The sequence below is a fragment of the Salvia splendens genome, chromosome 20 (genome assembly GCF_004379255.2).
Source record: "Salvia splendens isolate huo1 chromosome 20, SspV2, whole genome shotgun sequence".
Classification (NCBI taxonomy): Eukaryota; Viridiplantae; Streptophyta; class Magnoliopsida; order Lamiales; family Lamiaceae; genus Salvia; species Salvia splendens.
In genome coordinates this window covers 518,369-538,511 of record NC_056051.1, presented here as the reverse complement: position 1 = coordinate 538,511, position 20,143 = coordinate 518,369, and the positions used below count along the sequence as shown (strand labels likewise).

Sequence of the window (20,143 nt, the reverse complement as noted above, 5' to 3'; positions counted from 1 at the left end):
AATCATTGTTAGCATATAAAATGTTATTATTTGAATTTTTAAACTTTATTTTATCTTATTTATTATTGTTGAACCCAATACATTAACCTAATTAATACGTGAAAATTTAAAATGTCGCCGTAGATAGATTCAATTTATGAAGTTTAAAAATGGCATGTAGAACGTGATCAAGATCTCAAGTTAATATAGCAGTCCCTCTGTCCTTTACTTTAGTATTCCCCTAGTTCAAAAAAATAGATTAGTTTTGTCATTTCAAGTTGTCCATTAAAATTAAACTAATTTTATAAATAAAAAGTTTTAAATCAATACTAATTATACACTTAGTTCTAAATGTGAATCTCACAATCCACTAACACTACTTATATCACATTTGTTTTCCATCTATCTTACTATACTAATTGCATATTAAAACTCATGTTATTTACAATTTTATTTTGTCTATTTTTTTGGATAGAGAGAGTATAATAGATGTATAGTTTAGATACGAGAATTAAAAAATTACTGTATTATATAAATAAATTAAGTACAAAAAAAAGTAGAAAAAGATTAAAAAAAAAACATCATTTTCTTTGCCTCCGGTGCAAAGTTTTTAACCCAAATCAGCATCTAACCGCTTCCATCAATGGAAGTAGTAACCGAAAACGGAGCCCCTACCCGAATCCTACTGGATCAAAGCCTCGATATCGGGCGGGCACACGGCCTTGATTCCTCGGACAAAACGATTTCTCGGTGCCATCTCTCGCTCTCCGTCGCCGGAGATATTAACGGCGAAGAAACCCGCCTGCAATTCGAAGTCCTCGGAAGAAATCCAATCTACGTACACAGAGATGGCGAAGTCAAGATTTTCCGGAAAGAATCCCGTTTGGTACTCGGTGAGAAGAATTGAAGACTGCAGAGAAGATGATGGGAAGAAAGTGAAGGGGAAGAGGAAGAGAGGAGGAGGGCATGGCATAATGATGATGAGTGGAGCGGCGAAAGTGAAGATGAGAAGGTGTTGATGAACAAATCAAGAAAGGCGTGGAGGGAGAAGTACATGACAAGGTCCGAGGATCGCCATGGTAAGATGAGCTCAGCGAGAACGGATGATAGGGTTGTTGATGATGAAGAAGACGACGAGGACAATGAAGATGAAGATGACGAGACATTAGGGGGCTTTGTTGTGGATGATGAAAACTTGGAAGAGGAGGAAGAAAATGAATCGGAGGAGGAGGAGGAAGAAGATTTTGAAGATGAAAATGAAAATGAAGATGAATGACTGATCATACAAGCATTAGGAGTTGAATATGTATAGTTACATTCTAGTGCTTTAACTTGTTCTGAACATCGTGTTGTATATTTTTGTATGTGTAGTCTCTCGTTCTCTGTTCTGAACTACTCCATTTATCCCACCGAAGATGACCCACTTTCCTTTTTTATTTGTCCCAGCCAAGATAACCTAATATTAAAAATACAAACACATTTTTCTCTACTTTATTCTCTTTTAAACAAAATAAAGTTACATAGGAGTAGTACGTTAATTGCATATGGGTTCCATTGTGACTGTGCACTGCCTTGCTGGGATTGGAGGTGGATTCGGGGGAGGGTCAAATATTTTTTTATTTAAAAAACTCCAAAAACCCTAATACAGCCTCATTCCACTTTTAGTTCTGCCCAAGTTTTAAATTTTTATATATATAGTATTCCTTGTGCCCCATAATAGATGTCGCTTTAAACAATGGCAAGAGATTTAAAAAGATGTTGTTTTGTGTGTTTAATGGAAAGAGAACAATATATTTATATTAATGTGAGAAGAAATTTTTTCTGAAAGGGAGTTGCGACAATTTTTTTGATATAAACTAAAAAGGAAAGTGTCATATCTACATGAGTACTTAATTTTTATAAGCAGAAATTATTAATTCGTGTATAAGTATTAATCATGTTGGTTTCGAATTTTTGAGTTTGTTAGGGTTCACTTCACATAGTTTAGATTAACAAATTTTAACTGATTTGTAATTTCTTAACATAAACAAATTTAGTTTAAGATTAATTTTAAATATTTTTAATTTTCATACCTAGACATAATCTAGTCAACTAACATGATACAAAATTCAATTCTAACATAATCCAACCCAAAAAATACTATTTCCTCTGCCCCTATAGCTGAATCGTATTCCTTTTTTAGTTGTCCCACTATAGCTGAGTGTTTCTTTTTTTTGGCAAAAAGCAACAACTTTTCTTCTTTCTTACTTTACTCGCTCTTACTTTATTCTTTCTTTATCTCTCGACCTTTTTCATTTTCTACTTTATTATCCATTTACTTAACTCACTTAACACAGCTTTTCTTAAATCTCGTGCTTAAAAGAAATGCCTCTACTACAGAGGGACAGAGGGAGTATATAATTTCGTACTCTCCTCGTCCCACAATAATATGCACTTTTGGTTGGATACGAGTATTAATGCACAAATGATAAAATAAGACAAAAGTGGAAAGAAAAAATAATTAAAGTATAATTAGTGGAAAATAAGTCACACCTCATTAGAGATAAAATAGTTTATAAAATTTAAAAAATGTATATTTTTATGGGACGAATAAAGTAGTAAATCTTAAAACTTACCTTTAACTTAATCCATATCTTAAAACTTTCCTTTAACTTAATCCATATTGTATCTCAAATTCTCAATGTATCTTAGATTGTACTATCTCATTGTTATCTTGCATAGAAAATCGAATACCATATTAAAATAAGTAGACGATAAATTTTGGAACTTAAAGGTAAGGAGTTTTTAACAATAACGGTCTTATGTTGCTCGAGTATTATGGATTAAATTATCAAATTTATAAAGACCAATATAGCCTCTTTTTGCGATATTTTCAAGTTTCAATGTTAAAAAGTCGCCATGTGCAAAAATTAATACTCCACTATAATACTATAAGAATATTTTTTCTAACTTGGGGGCAACAATTTTATTATTCGGGGGAAGAGATGGATGAAACCAAACCAAAATAAATATCCGAAATTCAATCTATGAAATTCTATTCAAACCGAAAATAAAATCTTAAATTTGCTTTATTATTTTTTACAAATATATACTGCATTATTAAATTTTGTTTTCTCTCTTTTCTAAATTTTTTAATTTCTAGTACTTTAAGTAAATATACACATGGGCGTAAGGAGTGTGACAATAGATCTTAAATACTCCGTAAATAAAATTCCAACAAAAGTGTTTGGTAAATTTTCAATTATGTAAACGTATGTTTATACTTCATTACTTAATATATTGTATCTCAGTTTGTCCTTAAAATTTTTAAGAAAAAAACTCAAATGGTTCTTAGAGCATTAGCAATTGGTGGGTGGCCGTTCTCTCGGGCAAAGGATCGGCCCAGAGATCTACCACTATTAAAGAGAAGGGCCGATAATCGGCCTTCAGACACCTCCCCCAAATGGTTGTTGTAAATGTGGCTGATCTTCGGCCTTTTTTTCTGACCAGAAGGACAGAAAGAGAGATAGAGTTACATTGGAGGAAGAAGAGGTGCATGGTGAGGAAGAATAGAAAATGTAACCCTAATTCGTATTAAAACTAATTTTATTAATTCTATTGGGCTTATTAGAGGGCCAATAATTTTATTAAATAAACAATACTCCCTCTGTCCCAACTAAGTTGAGTTAAAAATTTTCGGCACAGAGATTAAAAAACTGTGTTGAAAAGTAGGAGAGATGAATAAAGTAGAAAGTATATGGAGAGTAAAGTATGTGTCGAATAAAGTAAGAGTGCTTGAATGTTTTATTTTTAGTCAAAAAAGAAATGACTCAACTTAGTTGGACATCCTAAAAAAATATGAATTAAGTTAGTTGGGACAGAGAGAGTATTTATTTTTTTAGTATGCCTAATTAGATGGACTATAGAATGGAGATGGTCCAATTTAGATTTTCATCTAATTAATTAATAAGTTTGTCACATATTTGGGATCCATTAAAATTTATTTAATGTATTATATTATTTTTATATTTTATTTTAATTAATTTGATAACATATTAAATATAGAAGTGAAAAAAATTAGAAAAAAATAGTGATGATGTGAAAATGAAATGCGAAGTGGGATAGGTCCCGAGATAGGCCCTTCCATTGCAGAGGGATAGGCTCTTGAGTAGAATGTTGTTGTGAAAAAAAAGTGGCTCTTTGTAAGGGCTCTTCCATTGCTAGTGCATTTGAAGTAGAGTTGTCAACTAGGCCGGGTATAGGCCGGCCCAGGCTCAGGCCACCAGTGAAAGCGGGCATGGGCTGGGCTCATTAGTTGAGATAAGCTCATTTTGTAAACCAAGTCCCGGCTCAGGCCCAGACCCAGACCCAGATCCAGACCCATTAGAGGCCCACCTTCTATAATTAGTTTTTAAAAAATATAATTAGGTGATTAATTACTAATAATAGTATATTTATCTATTTATGCATGTCATCTTGTGCACAAGACATGTTAATTTTGTCTATATCATTCCATTTTTTGGATGTGTTCAAATGGACTCAAACAGTAATAGTTTAATATTAATAAGTTTTAAACTAAATCATGAACACAACATTCAATCTTGACTACACCTAATTTTTTCCTTATATTTTTTTTGTCCAAGATGTAAAAAAGATGTTCTGAAGTTTATCTTTAAAAATATTACGTATTCAAACCCTTAATATTTGATGAATAATTATAGAATTCTTTAAATTTGTTAGTTGGTTCATATACTTGTAGTTTTAAAAATACAGCATCAACTCATATGTCATCATGTACTAGCAAAACTAACAATATTGGTTATTCCTTTAGTTATACACTTACTTTTAAATAAATAAAAAATATGAAAAATATTATTAATACAAAGTCAATAAATGGACTTAAACACATTATTTAAGTTTAGATTTAGTTATGTTATATGTTTTATTTTTGCATATAATAGTATAATACATTTAGGGTATCTTTAAAATACAAAAAATTCAAACGAAGCCCAGCCTGGCCGGGCCGGGCCCACATGACAAGTGGGCTAGGGCTGGGCTTAGCAAAATTAGAAAAAGCCCCGGCCCAGCCCAGCCCGCCTCAGACATGGGCCTGGGCCGGGTTGGGCCTTAGCAGGCCCGACCCACTTGACAACTAATTGGAAGCCATGAAAAGAATGACACTGGCTTAATTTTTTTGTAATTGAAATTGACTGCCAAAATTTCATAGCCGTAGTTTTGTCTCTTAATTTTTTGGAGTTCCTTCACCTCCAATCCTCCATGTTTTATGGGAAGAAAGGTTTTATGTCGCCACATGCTCGATGAATTGACTCTCTTCCCTGATTGGTAAAAATCTGAGCTGTATGATCAGAAGAGATATTACGTCGCAATGTTGGCGCCGATTAAACAACTGCTCCATCCATCACCACTTCTCCACACTTTCCTCAGACTTTCACCACCAAAATCTCATCGTCCTTCTCCAATCATGCCATCACATCCCTCAAACCGCTCGAATTCACTGTTTGATGGTGAAGACTGGTCTCGACCGAATCCCATTCCCACTGAGCAAGCTTCTCGCTCACGTCTTTACGCAGGATATCAATTACGCAAACTCCATCTTCAAACAGATAAAAAGCCCCAATCTTTACATGTTCAACACCATGCTCCGCGGCCATTCTATCAGCCCCGATCCCGGAAATTCCCTCCTTTTGTTTAATCGCATGAGGGCTGAGAATCGCAGCTTCGATTTCGATCATTTTACATTCATTTCAGTTCTGAAATCTTGCACCAATTTATTGGAGATGCGGGCTGGGATTGGAGTTCATACCGACGTCTTGAAATCTGGATTCGGTTCGGTTTTGAATGTGATGAATGCTCTTCTGCACTTTTATTGTGTTTGTGGCATGATTGAAGATGCGCGCCAAGTGTTTGATGAATTGCGTCTCAGAAAAGACCTGGTTTCTTGGAATACTTTAATGGGGGGATATCTTTGCGTGAAGGAATATTCTTTGGTTCTGGATTTGTTTAAACTACTGTGCAGAGATAGGTTTGGTGTTGGTGTTGGTGTGAGTGTCACTACTATTTTCAGTGTTGTTTCAGCTGTGGGGCATTTGTTGAATGAATCATTGGGAGAAACTATACATGTGTTTTGCTTCAAGCTTGGTTTCTTGTCGAATTTAAACGTGGTTGCTGCTTTGATTTCCATGTACGGGAAGCACGGCCGCGTGCAAGCTGCGCGTCGAATCTTTGATGAAAATGATGTTAAAAGAGATGTTGTGTTGTGGAACTGTTTAATTGATGGATATGCAAGAACTGGTCTTCTTGAAGAAGCAATGGAGTTGCTGAGATTGATGAAGGATCACGGTGTACGGCCTAATTCTTCTACGGTGGCGGGGTTTCTCTCTGCTTGCTCTGCCTCGGGGGCTCTTGGGATAGGCGAATATGTGCGTGGTTATGTTGAGGAGGAGCAGTTGCCGTTGGATGCGGTTCTTGGCACAGCAATAGTAGACATGTATGCAAAAAGCGGGCTTCTCGATAAGGCGGTCGATGTTTTCAACCGGTTGGAGATTAAGGATGTCAAGAGCTGGACAGCTATGATCTCGGGTTGTGGAGTGCACGGGCGAGCAGATCACGCAGTCAAACTTTTTCGTAGGATGGAGGAGGAGGGTGTTGTGCCGAATGAGGTGACGTTTCTGACGGTTATGAATGCTTGTAGCCACGGAGGCTTGATGAGAGAAGGGCTGAGCTGTTTCGGGAAGATGGTGAATGTTTATCGGTTAAAACCGAAGATCGAGCACTATGGATGCATGATTGATCACTTGGGCCGCGCTGGCTTGCTGGAGGAAGCGTACGAGCTGATCAAAGGATTGCCGGTCGAGAGGGATGCCACTGCTTGGCGCGCATTGCTTGGAGCGTGTAGAGTGTACGGAAATGTCAAGCTGGCCGAGCGCGTGAAGGAAGAGCTCGAAGGGATCTGTGAAAATCACGCGGCCGATTCACTCAGCCTTGCTGGTGCTTATGTTGCTGCTGGAATGGTAGCAGATCAAAGATATGAAGTGGAGACTGCTAGGAAGGGCGCTGGATATAGCAAAATTGATCTACCATTTTGATTTTAGTTTTTATTAAAGGTAATTTCAAAAGTTCAATATCTGTAACGGATCACAAGCTTAGAAATTGCTCTCTTTTACAATACAGTAATCACAAACTTAGAAATCACTAGTACACAATTATTTCTCTCCATTTCACAGTATAACAGAAGGCCATATTATTCAGAGGTACATAACCCAGAAGCAAACTTAATCTGCGATGCTCGAGATCACAGAGACGAGGTGAAGTAGTTGAGAGTGACGACGCCAGAAAGTGCAGCCTTGTTTCGTTCTTTGACCTTCAACTGATAAACCACTCTGCACATTTCCACCCCGTTGTAAGCTGGAGTGTATTATAAACAGTCTCTTCTGAATTAAAGAGTAGTTTAGTCGTTTTTACCTCATTCCTTCGACCCACATTTCAGTTATCAATGTTTCACCTGGGTAGACATGTAACAGAAATTTCCCAGTTATGTTCCGGATCATATTTTGGTCACCTCGACAGATCTTATAGATGATGGCTCTGACTGCAAACCCGAGCGTGCAGAGTCCATGCAAGATCGGACGAGAGAATCTACACAGAAAATTTAGCAAGAGCATGAAGGGAATGATACGTCGAATGATATCAGAGAGCATGATACTAGAAAAATTCAAGGTTTAGCATAAAAATCATTGTTTAGCATAAAAATCTCCAACAAACCATGCGAATAAGCTCCAGTTTTAGGGCTGCCAAACATTAACGGGGATTAAGAAGGTAGGAGTTCAGAAATAATCTATGATGTAGAAAAACAGGAAAAAACGAGTAAATGAGTACATTCGGTGTACTAATTACCCGGCCATTTCAGCAGCCTTAGGATCCGAGTGCAGTGGGTTGTAATCACCAGAAAGTCTGTAAAGGAGGGCCTGCATCATTCATGGCAAAACTTCAATAAGAACAAACTTTGCTCAACCATTTGGAAGTGACTACATTGCTTCTACATAAAAATAATTCCTTTTCTTTCTAATTCTTTTTCTATTGAAACAAGCCAATAAGGCAATGAAACATCCTAATCACAGATCATCAAACTAAGAAGCAGATTATACACCGAATAATATTTCCAGATAAAAATACGAGACTGTATTCTGGACGGGTGGCCTATCTTTTGTACTCCCTCCGCCCCATAATAGATGTCAGACTTTCCTTTTTAGTTTGTCCCACAAAAGATGTCACATTTCCTTTTTTGGAAAAAGTTCAATATCACATTAATATAAATATACTATTTTCTCTCTCCACCTAACACACAAAATAACATCTCCTAAAATCTCGTGCCAATCCCCAAGTGTGCCATCTATTATGGGACGGAGGGAGTATTAAATTTTACAGTCAGAACTCCAGAAGGACTACCACCAAAAAGAAGAAAGCAATCGACAACAGCAATGTCAAGACATAATTCGTATATTGTAATCATGTCTTTATTCCTATTCATTTGTTGCTTCTGAACTAAGGACTATATCTGATCCAATAAACAAAATCCCACATACCTGTGAGGGTTGTGTGCATTCTTCAAATACAGCAAATGGTTGACTTTTAGGAATTTTATAAGTCAATGTCTGACTGGACGGGTATTTGGAAAAAGAGTAAGGCTGGGATGATTTTGAGAATCCACCAGCACCCCGCAAATAAAGAGACATCCTATTAAACCATATAAAGATGTTTCATACCTTATGTATATATGTATGTATGTATTGTATAGATGTCCACACAGATAGAACCTTACCGTTGCACACACAGTAATACGCCAGACTCTTTTTTGTAACTTGAAATTTCAACCTCGAGAATTGCTGACTTACCTGAAAGGTAATCCAATATGATTTTTCCCTTATGGAGCAGTCAACCATGTGCGAAGATACGTTAAAATCATAAGTAACACAAAACCATACTATAGCCTGAAATTTTTTAATACAAGAGAGGGTTAATGTGAAAAAAATTTGACAAAATCTAATACTACATGGCAGTTCCTACAAAATGGGGATTTCCAGAAAGGTTAGATTTTGATAAGAGGAAAAGTTATGCTTCATTAATGTGTACCTCAAAAGGTAGATCTTGTGTTATAAGTCTAGGGGTTATCAATATTGCAAAAGTTATCAATATAAGTTCCAAACATCTCTAGCCTGACTCATTAACTACAAGGAAAATGATAAGAAAAAGCTCCCATCAAGAAGGGTAGGGTCAATATTTGAAGTGAACCTTTATCATGCAACCCAGAAATCGTCGCCTTATTTAGTATCTGTTTCAAAAATAGACATAAGAATTAATAGGCTCCAGCCAGCAGAGATAGAGCTAAAATACATGTTACTGATCTAAGATAAGATGAGTAAGAACCTTACACAGCCATTAGAAGGAAGAGATTTGTATATCTCTATGAACTGTTGCCCATGTAATAGGAGCCTAGGATCAAATCTAGAAATGAAAGATGTCAGAAAATACTTTAAACAAGTACAGTCAACCAAGATCTGTTTCCTGAACAATCCATCAAAGTATAAGGCAAACAAATGCGCCAAGAGACATCAACAAAATTACTTACACCAAACCCGGCATATGTGTAAAATATGGCAGATATTCAACAGAAAATAGAGTAGCAAATGTTGGCAAAACCTGCATGAAAAAATATAGTATCATATATACATTTAGATTTTCTTTATTAGTTCAACACGCACAGAAGTTTGTAATATATAGATTTAGAGTTTCTTTATTAGTTCAAAACGCACACAAACTTCTATGCAGAGAAACCTTGATCTCTTTTCAATGTGATGCGAATTGAGATTAAAATCATTAGATAAGTCATAGAAAATAAAACAAAGCTGAGTAAGCCAACCTTAAATCCTTACTTTCAAACTTGCTTATGATCAAATGCACAAATCAACTCCCCAACCCATCGTTGATGTGGTAATGCCAAGTGGCCAGGTGAGTCAAACCTTAAAATATCAGGTTTATGTGGTTCTCAAATTACTATTTATAATTATTTCAAATTTTCTTAACAATATAAATTTATCTGCCTATGATTACACCTTTTATTTTGATCAACTAATTCAATTCGCATCAACCATTCTCATTTTTTGATACTATCTTACCTTGGATTTGTAATCCAAGGAAATCAGGAACACAAATACAATCACTGGAATAGAAATTTACAAGACTTTGCAACGATTATTAACATTTCCAGAGAGATAGAATATAATTCAAACAAAACCATAGTTTTATTAAATATTATAACACCCCAAATCTCCCAATATATCTGTATTCCGCAAGGAATTCTTGTTCGAATTGAGTCATTAAAAATCATTAAAAATCAACTCTTGCTACAATTAATTGTGATTTAAATTGCCCTTTCTTAAAGTAAATAGTAAAATAATTTAAATTAGCTTAATAAGGAGAGAAATAACAAAACATACAAGGAGTGAAAACGTTGGCTACTATTTCCACTACGCTGCTTGATGCACAAACTCGAATAAATTTAATTAAACAAGAGGTGTACGCTAATCAATGTCAATTATTTATATAATCGTTAATTGGAGGAGACTATTAGCAATGGATCTCCCTTTAATTGTGCAATCTCAAGTGCAGACAATACCTTAATGGATTCGTGATGGTAGACATATTTGAGCTCCTTATCATCAACCGCATCTTTGGAGCAAGCTCCAACGCCAAGCGCATATAACGCAGCGTCCCTGTTCATGAACCCAATCAGCAATTCAAACCACAATATTGCATTTCCCTCACAAACTAGGGCTGCTCTACCTTTCGGTATATCTGTGCGTCAACTGTTGCGCGTTTTCATCGCCAAAATCAGGGCACGAAATCAAAAACGGATTAGGAGTGAAAAAAATTAATGTGAGAAAGGTAGTAAGAACTGTACCTGCGGGAATTGGTATGAAGTGACGAGATTGGGATCAGTCTCTGATGTTCCAGCCATGGATGAATTTCAAAATTTGCAGAGAGTTTTTCAAAATCAGAAGAGGAATTGTGAAAGAAGGAGTGTGTTTTAATACTAGTAGAGTCGTATTGGGATTTACAAATATCTATCCATTTAGAGCATCTCCAATGGTCGGCGTCACCACCGGAGCGCCGATTTTTCGCCCACGCCGGTTTGACGCCGAACCATTGGAACCGGCGTGGGCGAAATCGGCGTCAAAATCGGCGTCGCCATGCCGATTCCCGCGCTGACGCCGGTTCCCACGCCGATCCTCACGGGCGCCATTGTGGCTCCCGGATCGGCGCCAAACCGGCGTCGGATTTAAATATTTTTTTTTTTTTTTTTCGCAAAACACAATATATACGCGCGTTGAACTTCATTTTCATTCGCACCACTTGTTTTAACGAGTACTCTCTCTCTACCTTACTTTCTGTACAAGATCAATAACGAGCAATGGAGAACAACTACGAAGGTACTCCAGTTAATCCCGGGGGATGGTCTCAGACTCCCCCGGCTCCCGGTGTAGGGTCTCAGACGCCCCCGACTCCCGGGGCAGGGTCCCATACTTCCCGGCTCCTGGGGGAGGTGGTTGGCCTCCAATGAGCGGGTACTACAACGTGTACCCGTGGCAGCAGATGATTTTGTTTTACTTTTTTAAATTAATGTACTTTTTACTTTTTGTAATTTTTTTAAATTGTTGTACTTTTTTTAAAAGTAATGTACTTTTTAAATTTTAATATTATTATTCGAATTTTCCGTATTTGTCTCGTAAATTAAATTATGTATGTTGATACAATTGTAAATTAAATTATATAATTGTTATTAGTGATGTGGATAGGTAGTGTGAAGGCTATTTGATGGCTATTTGATGTCCAGTTGATGTGGCAAGCTGATGTGGCAGGAGAATTGTAGTGCTGATGATGTGGCAGTGTGAAGGCTATTTGACGGCTATTTGACGTCCGCCAGCATTGGAGATGCTCTTAGATAATGATGTAAGTCAATTTTCTTTTATTTTATTTTTGTCTTTTTCGGTGAAATAGTTTGATCGACTACGCAATATATTTACGTGATCTAATTAATTTAGTTTGATCAAATATTCGCATTTCTTAATTGCAAGGATGTGAAGTTTACTCGCATTTCTTCATTTGTTATTTTCTTAAATCCAATCATGACGACAAATTATTACCAAGTGTTTCAAAAGCTGCTAGAATATATTCATCAAGCTCAAAAGTCAGGAGTACTAAGTGAACCCTCTACCGGTTCCTACACCAAGAACCCATTGGTACGTACATTGTGGCTACGAGCTTGGTGAGGAAAGGCTCGTCGAGCAACCGCGATATTGACCTGATGTCTTCAGACGTTGTTTTAGCATTTACCAAATGTCATTCTTGCGCATAGCAGATATATTGGCGAGTGATGATGAATACTTTCAACAATAACCAGACGTCACATTGCATAAGTATACATCTGCACTCCAACAACTTGCCATAGAGGGATGTCCCGACATCTTCGACAAGTACTCACACATCGTTGAGTCCTCTGGTTGCGAGTGTTTGAAAAATTTCTGCTTAGGTGCAAAATACAAGAGGTAAAAAGATTTAGGCCATGTGTATATGTTAGGATTCTAACATGGAAAGAAATTAATTCCTGGAATTCTAGAATCTTTGATTCTTCGGCCTAAAGCTGATATTCATTTTCCCTGATTTGAGGATTTTAAAAGATACAGACAAAATAAGCTAAAAATATGTTCTCTCTCATCTAGCGATTTTTGTCCTCCATATTTTTGCTTAATTCCCTTCTTTATATCTCATCTTTGCTGATTTCTCTTCTCATATCTCACTCTACCGAGTTCTCTTCTTCTTTTCGATCTTTCAATTTTGTGATTAACACCATTAGCAGGTAAGATGCTTGACTCAAATAAACAAATTTATGATTTGTTTGTTAGTGTAGTTTATGTTGTTATTTCTTCAATTCATGAACAAGTTTATAAAATTATACAGTTTTATAATTGGAGTCTTTTTTAGTTTTTCTAATTTTGACGTATGTGATTTGTTCGTGTAATTGCCTACATCTGATTAGTTCTTGTAATTGATCTATTTGTGTATTAATCATAAAACAGAGGCAGCAAAACCAATTAGGAAGAATGAATATAATCTGTAACTTCCCAACAAAATTAGGAAGAATGATAAAGAATTTGTGTGATGAATAATAAAATGGAATTTTGGTAGTCATATCTATAAATTTCTGACTCGGGATTTTAAAAAAAAATTTGAGTCCTATCACAATATTGGTGAAGTTACATGCATTTACCTCCTGGCCTGCTAAATACACCTTGGATAGTTCCATTTATTAGATGGACTCATGGAGAGACGTCGCACTTCTTTACTCCAGTTGTACACTATTCAACATTTAGATAGAATGGTTTGGAGTAAGTTATACGTTATACACCTTAATGTGCATAAAACTCACAGTTGTATAAGATGATGCAAAGCCAATCTATCTATACTACACTAAATTCTCACTCAATTGGTATGCGCTCTAATTGATACAGCCAATACCTGATACTGTTCGGGTGAACAGGTGAATGATGCTTATTCAAATTTATATATGTAGTTCAGCTTTACTTTTCTCAGAATGCGCTACCAGAAATTGGCTGATTATATATCATGCTCAACAAGCTTTTAATGTCAGGAAGCATCATTTACAAGATAAATTTTCAAGTAGTGATGACTCTGAATCTAAATTTTGAAGTTTCACTTGAGGGCAATGAAATATCTGACAGTAAGTGAGGAGGAGAATGGTATGGTAAAGTAAGAGAGAGGAGGAGAATGATAGTTTTAGCAGTGTTAGTGGATAATGGGACCTACATTATTAAATTAATATAACTTTCTAAAAATGGAATTCACATATTTTTGTGGGACGGACGAAAATGAAAAGTGCACATATTTTTATGGGACGGAGGGAGTATGAAATATGATCAAGCAAGCAGGTTTAGGGAAAATGACGTACTTGGGGAAGAGTGAGGCTTCCCTCATCCTCAGTACGAAACGTTTACTGGGAACAACTTTGTGCTTTTTCCATCTTTGAAAGAGCATAGCCTAGCATCAATATTCTCAACAGAATCTGCAACAAACAGTCAATCTGAGTATTTACTTCAGTGCACAAGAAGGCCGTATTAGTGTCATAAACAAATAGTCCAGCTGTTGGAGAAGGAGAAAGAGCATAAGTTGGTGAAATTAAACTTCACCAATGTATGCAAAATAATTTTATTTAGGATGCCATTTCTCACAAGATTAATGAAAGCATCAATTTCAACTGAGATACTGACCAACCTGTGTGGTCATCTAACAGATTTCATAAATGCAAGTTTTAGTCAATTCTAGCAAAGGCTGGGAAGAGTTTTGAATCATATCAAAGATATTCTTTTGCATTGTATGGAGGTTTGTTGGGTTACAAACCCATCCCACATCGGATGAGTGAAAGAAGTTGGAAGGTGTATATAATTCCTGTCCAACCTCAATTAGTTTGAGGCCTTTTGGGAGTGACCCAAAAATAAATCCGTGCGGGCTTGATCCAAAGCGGACAATATCAAACTAATGTTGTAGTCGACGAAGGCTCCATAATTAACAGCCTTCACGTTCACAACACAGAAAATTTCGCACAAAAGCCGCCAACTCAACTTAGTTTTGAGGCATATTCATTTAAAAAGCAATTATTGTTGCCAGGAAAAGAAAGGTACAAACCAATATTTTCATTCTAAATTAGAACAAGACAATACAAATAATAAACATATTAACAACAATAATCAAATAGAAATCAAGGTTGAAAATATTATTTCTTCTTTGCTTAACATTATCACACATGTACATCTCATAAAACAATAACAAAAGATATCCTTCTCCAAATTAGCTTACACATTCCATCGAGGTGGCAGTTCTATATAGAATAAAATCAAACCATTTAAAGTGTTAACTATGTTATAATTTCACTAACACCAACAGTGTAATTCTTCTATATCAAGAATGCAAAACTGACCATTACACAAGTATGGGTAAGAACTGCACCCATAAAGAGATTCGAAGCACTTAAATTATTTTTAGAGAGGAAAATCAAACCTGAGCAGCCACCAAGAAGCTTGACACTCGTAAGGAGCCTCGTCATCCTATGGTCCGGATATAACCTTGTCGCCACTATTGTTCTTTCAAACGAGGAAGCTAATGGGTTGAGCTAAAACAACCAATGTATAACCGTTCATGTGTGGACGAATATAGATCACCAATAATCACCACACGAACATACTCCATCTTTAAAATGATGGAACCTATTACAATCCCTAACAGTAATTTCCCGTTTAACAATTCTTGAGATCACTTTTATAGCAGCATGGCAGTCTACACAAGCTCTTAGGTTTTTCATCACCAGTATAGGCGATCCCTCTGGAGTAGTTATGAGTGCAAACGCAATTGCCAGCCTTTCACTGTGATATTTTAGTGATTCTGCTTTTAGTTTGTCACTCACATTTTGAAGAGTACAACTAACATCAGGCTTGTATCCTTCCCTTTCCATCTGTTCCGTCAAAATGTCTATCTTTCTCGTAATCTCCTCACTAAGTGGATGAGTCCTATCATTGGCAGTGAAGGCATGAACCTTTTGTTTAATTTCAACCCAGCTATAAGCAGCCACTTTACGTACTCCACGATCTCTCATAGCCTTCTTCACCTTTGCCATGTGTTCCCAGTCTCCCGCCTCTGCATAAATATTAGACATGGTAACATAGGCACCAGCATCCCTAAGCTCATCTAGCTTAAAGAGTTCATCCGCTGCTTTCTTAGCTAACTCTTGATTCTTATGGATCCTGCATGAATATAAAATGGACGACCATATGATTTCATCTGGTGTGAACGGCATTTGGGCCATGAACACCTCTGCTTCATTAAATCTGCCCCGTCTGCATAGGGCATCTACCAACGAGGCATAGTGCTCTTTCCTTGGAACAACTTTGTAAGTTTGGGTCATGAGATTGAAATGCTCTAACGCTTCATCAACATGCCCCGAGTGGCTGCAGGCAGTCAAAACACTAAGAAAGCTAACTGGATCGGGATGAAGACCTGACTTTATCATCTCTTCGAAGGACCTCAGAGTGGCTTTACCATCTCCGTTCTGAGCATATGCAGATATCAGAGCGTTCCATGATATTGTGTTTCTCTCAGGCATATCTTTGAAAACTACGACCGCATCCTTCAAAGATCCACATTTAGCATACATGTCTAGGAGTGCACTACCACAGAAGACATTTGACATAAATCCAGCACCAATGATGCACGAGTGCAATTGCTTCCCAAGTGAAACTAAGGCCAGGTTCGCTGCAGCTCTCAAAACAGAAGCAAATGTTGCTTGGTCCCCACGGACATCATTCCCTCGCATCTCATTGAACAGCTTAAGGGCTTCGTCATGGAGGCCTAGATAAATATAGGCTGATATCATAGCTGTCCAGGAAACCGAGCTTTTGCTAGCCAAATTCTTAAATATAACATCTGCTTCATCAAATCTGCCACATTTGGCATACATGTCAACGAGGGCATTCCCTACTTGATTCTCTGAATCAGCTGTCGTCAAAAGTGTCTGTGCATGGATCTGCTTTCCCATCTCTATATCTTGCGTATTTGCCGCTATACTCAACAAAGTTGCAAAGGGAAAGTTTCTCCTACTGAACTTGCTCAACTGTAACTCTCTGAAGAGCTCGAAAACCTCTTCAATTTTTCCATTCCATGCATAACTTGTGATGAAAATATTGTAAGATACACCATCCAGCTCCATCATTTCATAAAACAACTTCCTCACATCTTCCATACAATCTTGCTTGGAGTAAAAATCAAGAAGCGCGTTGCCAACAAATACATCCCAATGGAAGTTTGTCTTGATCACCAGACCATGAACCTGTTGCCCGAGGATTGCACCATCCATTCCAGCACATGCATGTAAAAGGGCCGCAAAAGTGAAATCCGACGGCCTAAAACCAAAATGCTGCATTTCTGAAAAAAGCTTTATGGCTTCTTCACGAATCCCTTCTTTCGCGTACCCTGTAATCAACGTGTTATAAGTAATGATATCCCCCACCACCATTTCCTTAAACAGCTGAAAAGCTAAACTAAGATTTCGAGATTTGCAGTAAGCATCAATCAAACTGTTACAAACACCAAGGTCACAGCCAAATCCTAATTTAGTGATATGAGAATGAACCTGGTGCACATCATTTCTAGCCACAGTCTCATCGTAGCTCGACAAAAGAGTCGTCACAGTCACATGATCGGGTTTCATCCCCGACCTAAACATTTCAGCATAAAGATTAAAAGCACCCATAGGTTTATTACTTCGCGCATATCCCCCCATGAGAATCGTCCACGACACCGCAGTCCGGTCACCCATACCATCAAACAACTGGTGGGCATAAGCAAGATTGCCTGACTTGACATGACAGGAGATCATCATGTTCACCGAGCATATGTTTCTGCGGGGCATTTCATCGAACAATTTGCTTGCCTCGGAGAGCTTGCTCTGTGCAACCAAATGCTTGAGCTGGAAGTTGTACCGACTGATCTCCAAGTCAAAACCAGTCTTGATGGAGCGAGCATCCACCAAATTCGAGCCAAACGAGCTGCAATTAATCAAAACCAGATCACATTTCTTTCCCAATTGACGGAATTAGATAGAAACAAATGAAGAGAGAGAGCAAGGTTTACCTGAAGTTACAACCTTTTCCATTGAAATATGTGGCCTTGCGAAAGAACCTGAAAATTAGGTTTTAAATTGGGGGTTTTTCACATGATAGAAAGAGTAGGAAGAGTGGATTTACCAGAGGGATCGCGTGTGCGCCCAGTCTTTCATGTCTCCTTGCTGAAGAAGGCTCTCGGGCCTTCTATCAAATGGTTTAAGCAAGATTACTCATTGGAAACTATGGAGGATGTTGCTTTTAGTCGCCGAAAATTCCTTCAATCGGGATTGCAAAGAAATTGTATTTTGGAACAGAGTCTATTCTTCTTTTTTCACTGAATAATTATGTCCCCCTGCTCAAGTAATAAAGTTATCTGCTTTCTCTAGTCAATCGAACAACCGGCGATAGAAATGTAGGCAGTCGCGGCGGCGCCTGGACGGGCTTGTGGCGGCGGCGGCGCCTGGACAGCCTGTGGGATGATAGGGAAGGAATCCTTTTTACTTTTACCTACGAAAATTAATTTGAATACCATTTTTAATGCAAAATTGATTAAAATAAGAAAATCTATTAAAATTCTTGAATTTTAAGTTATGTCTTGATATTATAAATGTGTGTGAAATGATGTATCCTACATATATTGCTTTCTTGTAGTTATATATATATTACAAATTTTCCTATATGCATGCACTGTTAAATCATGACCAAGTTATGTGTATATTGATTAGTTAAACTCGTAATATATATGTATTTCATCATACATATTTTGTAATATTTTATGGCAATATATGTGTATATACATTTTAAATTTGAATAACCCTAAACATTACAATAATTCAATATAAAGATTATTTTCCTGAAAATACCCATCTACTACGTACAATCCATGTCACAACTTAAAAGCATCCTAGGTTACTACTAACATGACTGAATAAATTGATAAATGAGTAACACATTTATTTTGGAAATCGAAAAGTGTGACAATTGATTAAGCTTGTGGAGAAACATATTTCATATTTGGCGATACGAGTTACACTGGTGATGTGACGCGAGCGTCGTTGTCGTCTGTCTACGCAACAAGCACTGGCGGAGCCAGCATAGAACAAGGGGTACCATTGTACCCCAAATAATTGTCTATGTATTACATTATTGTGATTAATATCGCAAGAAGTATTAGTGGTGCAGTGGTTGGTGAGGTTTTTTTTTAAGTGGAGACCCCGGTTCGATTCTTCTTTGTCTCAACAGTTTTCAGCTGTTTTCCATTTTGTAGTTTATCACCTATGTTTCCTATTTTGTGTATACTTTACTCAAATTTTCTATTTTGTATCCTCATGCCGATAGTTTTATATTTGATGATTTTAGGAAGTCTTTTATATGTTCTTTCTTTTTTACACTATTTTGTGGTGATATATAATAGTATAATATATTTTATCTTGTTTATATTTTAATATAGTACTCCTTCCGTTCCCTTATAATTGAGTCATTTTTCCATTTCGCGAAGTTTCCTCATAATTGAGTCATTTTCATATATAGTAACATTTTTCTTTTTCTTACTTTATTCTCTCTACTTTATTCACTTCTTACTTTATTCTCTATTTATTTAACACACTCAACACCCAATCTTAAACTCCGTGCCGAAAAGTTTTGTATCAACTATGAGGGAACGGAGGGAGTATTATTTTTAATATGTTTATTTATCATAAAATTCGTACCCCCAATCTAAAAAGACTGGATCCGCCACTAGCAACAAGTGCCAAGAACACTGCTTGCTTGCTGCAAAATTGGATTAAAGGGGCGCCGAAAGCCGAGGAGGTGGGATCGTGCGACAACGGAGATCATAACCCCTCGTTCAGGCTCAGCTCGATTTAGAGACCAATATCCTAGAAATATATTACTCCATCTGTCCCACAATATGAGTCACTTTTATTGTGGGCATGAATTTTAAGAAATGTAAAGAATGGTGGGTTGGAAAAGTTATTGGAATATGAAACCCACTTTTTTATACGGAGTATTAGTTTTATAAAAAAATGTGAGTGAAATGAGTTAGTGGAATGTGGGACCTGCTTACCATTTAAGGTAAAAATGAAGTGTGACTCCTATTGTGGGTCGGACCAAAATGGCAAAGCGTGACTCTTGTCATGAGACGGATGGAGTATTACTCCCTCCGTTCCATAGTAGTGGGGGCATTTCTTTTCGGCACGGAGATTAAGAAAGTAGAGAGATAAAGAGAGAATAAAGTAAGAGAGAGTAAAGTAAGTGAGAAGAAATGTGTTAACTTTTACTAAAAAGGGAAATGACTCAACTACTATGGAACGTACCAAAATGGCAAAATGACTCCACTACTATGGAACGGAGGGAGTATTTTTTATTGTTTGTATGTGTGTACTTGTATGATGTGGAATTAGAAATAAGGTTTATATACATTGAAACTTATGAACACA

The 20,143-nt window shown here is 36.9% G+C and overlaps 3 protein-coding genes across 4 annotated transcripts; 1 reads left to right on the top strand and 2 right to left on the bottom strand.

Annotated features, from left to right (window-relative positions):
- The first annotated feature begins 5,178 nt into the window (after nt 1-5,178).
- LOC121782572 (pentatricopeptide repeat-containing protein At1g26900, mitochondrial-like) lies at nt 5,179-7,181 on the top strand. Its single transcript, XM_042180464.1, has one exon. The coding sequence runs from the start codon at nt 5,319-5,321 to the stop codon at nt 7,062-7,064; it is 1,746 nt and encodes a 581-aa protein (XP_042036398.1). The 5' UTR covers nt 5,179-5,318; the 3' UTR covers nt 7,065-7,181.
- Nucleotides 7,040-11,067, bottom strand: LOC121782573 (enoyl-CoA hydratase 2, peroxisomal-like). Its single transcript, XM_042180465.1, has 11 exons — nt 10,937-11,067; nt 10,819-10,841; nt 10,652-10,748; nt 9,605-9,675; nt 9,408-9,480; nt 9,268-9,307; nt 8,798-8,870; nt 8,562-8,712; nt 7,873-7,943; nt 7,441-7,614; nt 7,040-7,358 (listed from the first exon to the last, which is right to left on the bottom strand). The coding sequence occupies exons 1-11, from the start codon at nt 10,991-10,993 to the stop codon at nt 7,271-7,273; spliced, it is 918 nt and encodes a 305-aa protein (XP_042036399.1). The 5' UTR covers nt 10,994-11,067; the 3' UTR covers nt 7,040-7,270.
- Nucleotides 11,068-12,159: 1,092 nt separating this feature from the next.
- On the bottom strand, nt 12,160-18,245 carry LOC121782935 (putative pentatricopeptide repeat-containing protein At2g01510). 2 transcript variants are annotated; one of them, XM_042180944.1, is made up of 6 exons: nt 17,847-18,245; nt 17,734-17,781; nt 15,109-17,648; nt 14,003-14,116; nt 13,304-13,391; nt 12,160-12,557 (listed from the first exon to the last, which is right to left on the bottom strand). In XM_042180944.1, the coding sequence occupies exons 1-3, from the start codon at nt 17,876-17,878 to the stop codon at nt 15,266-15,268; spliced, it is 2,463 nt and encodes an 820-aa protein (XP_042036878.1). In that variant the 5' UTR covers nt 17,879-18,245; the 3' UTR covers nt 12,160-12,557; nt 13,304-13,391; nt 14,003-14,116; nt 15,109-15,265. The 2 variants fall into 2 exon arrangements, with proteins under 2 accessions (XP_042036878.1, XP_042036877.1); XM_042180943.1 differs by lacking the exon at nt 12,160-12,557 and having other exon boundaries at nt 13,203-13,391.
- Between the last annotated feature and the right edge of the window lie 1,898 nt (nt 18,246-20,143).

Bases quoted from the DNA above. Each gene is read 5' to 3' on its own strand.
- LOC121782572 (XM_042180464.1), top strand. From the start codon at position 5,319: ATGATCAGAAGAGATATTACGTCGCAATGTTGGCGCCGATTAAACAAC.
- LOC121782573 (XM_042180465.1), bottom strand. From the start codon at position 10,993: ATGGCTGGAACATCAGAGACTGATCCCAATCTCGTCACTTCATACCAA. The intron at 9,676-10,651 runs GTATTGTCTGCA...TTTTTCATGCAG, and splicing joins ACCATCACGAATCCATTAAG to GTTTTGCCAACATTTGCTAC. The intron at 7,944-8,561 runs GTATGTGGGATT...TGAATGATGCAG, and splicing joins AATGCACACAACCCTCACAG to GCCCTCCTTTACAGACTTTC.
- LOC121782935 (XM_042180944.1), bottom strand. From the start codon at position 17,878: ATGAAAGACTGGGCGCACACGCGATCCCTCTG. The intron at 17,782-17,846 runs GTAAATCCACTC...CCTAATTTTCAG, and splicing joins GCGCACACGCGATCCCTCTG to GTTCTTTCGCAAGGCCACAT. The intron at 17,649-17,733 runs GTAAACCTTGCT...GATTAATTGCAG, and splicing joins GGAAAAGGTTGTAACTTCAG to CTCGTTTGGCTCGAATTTGG.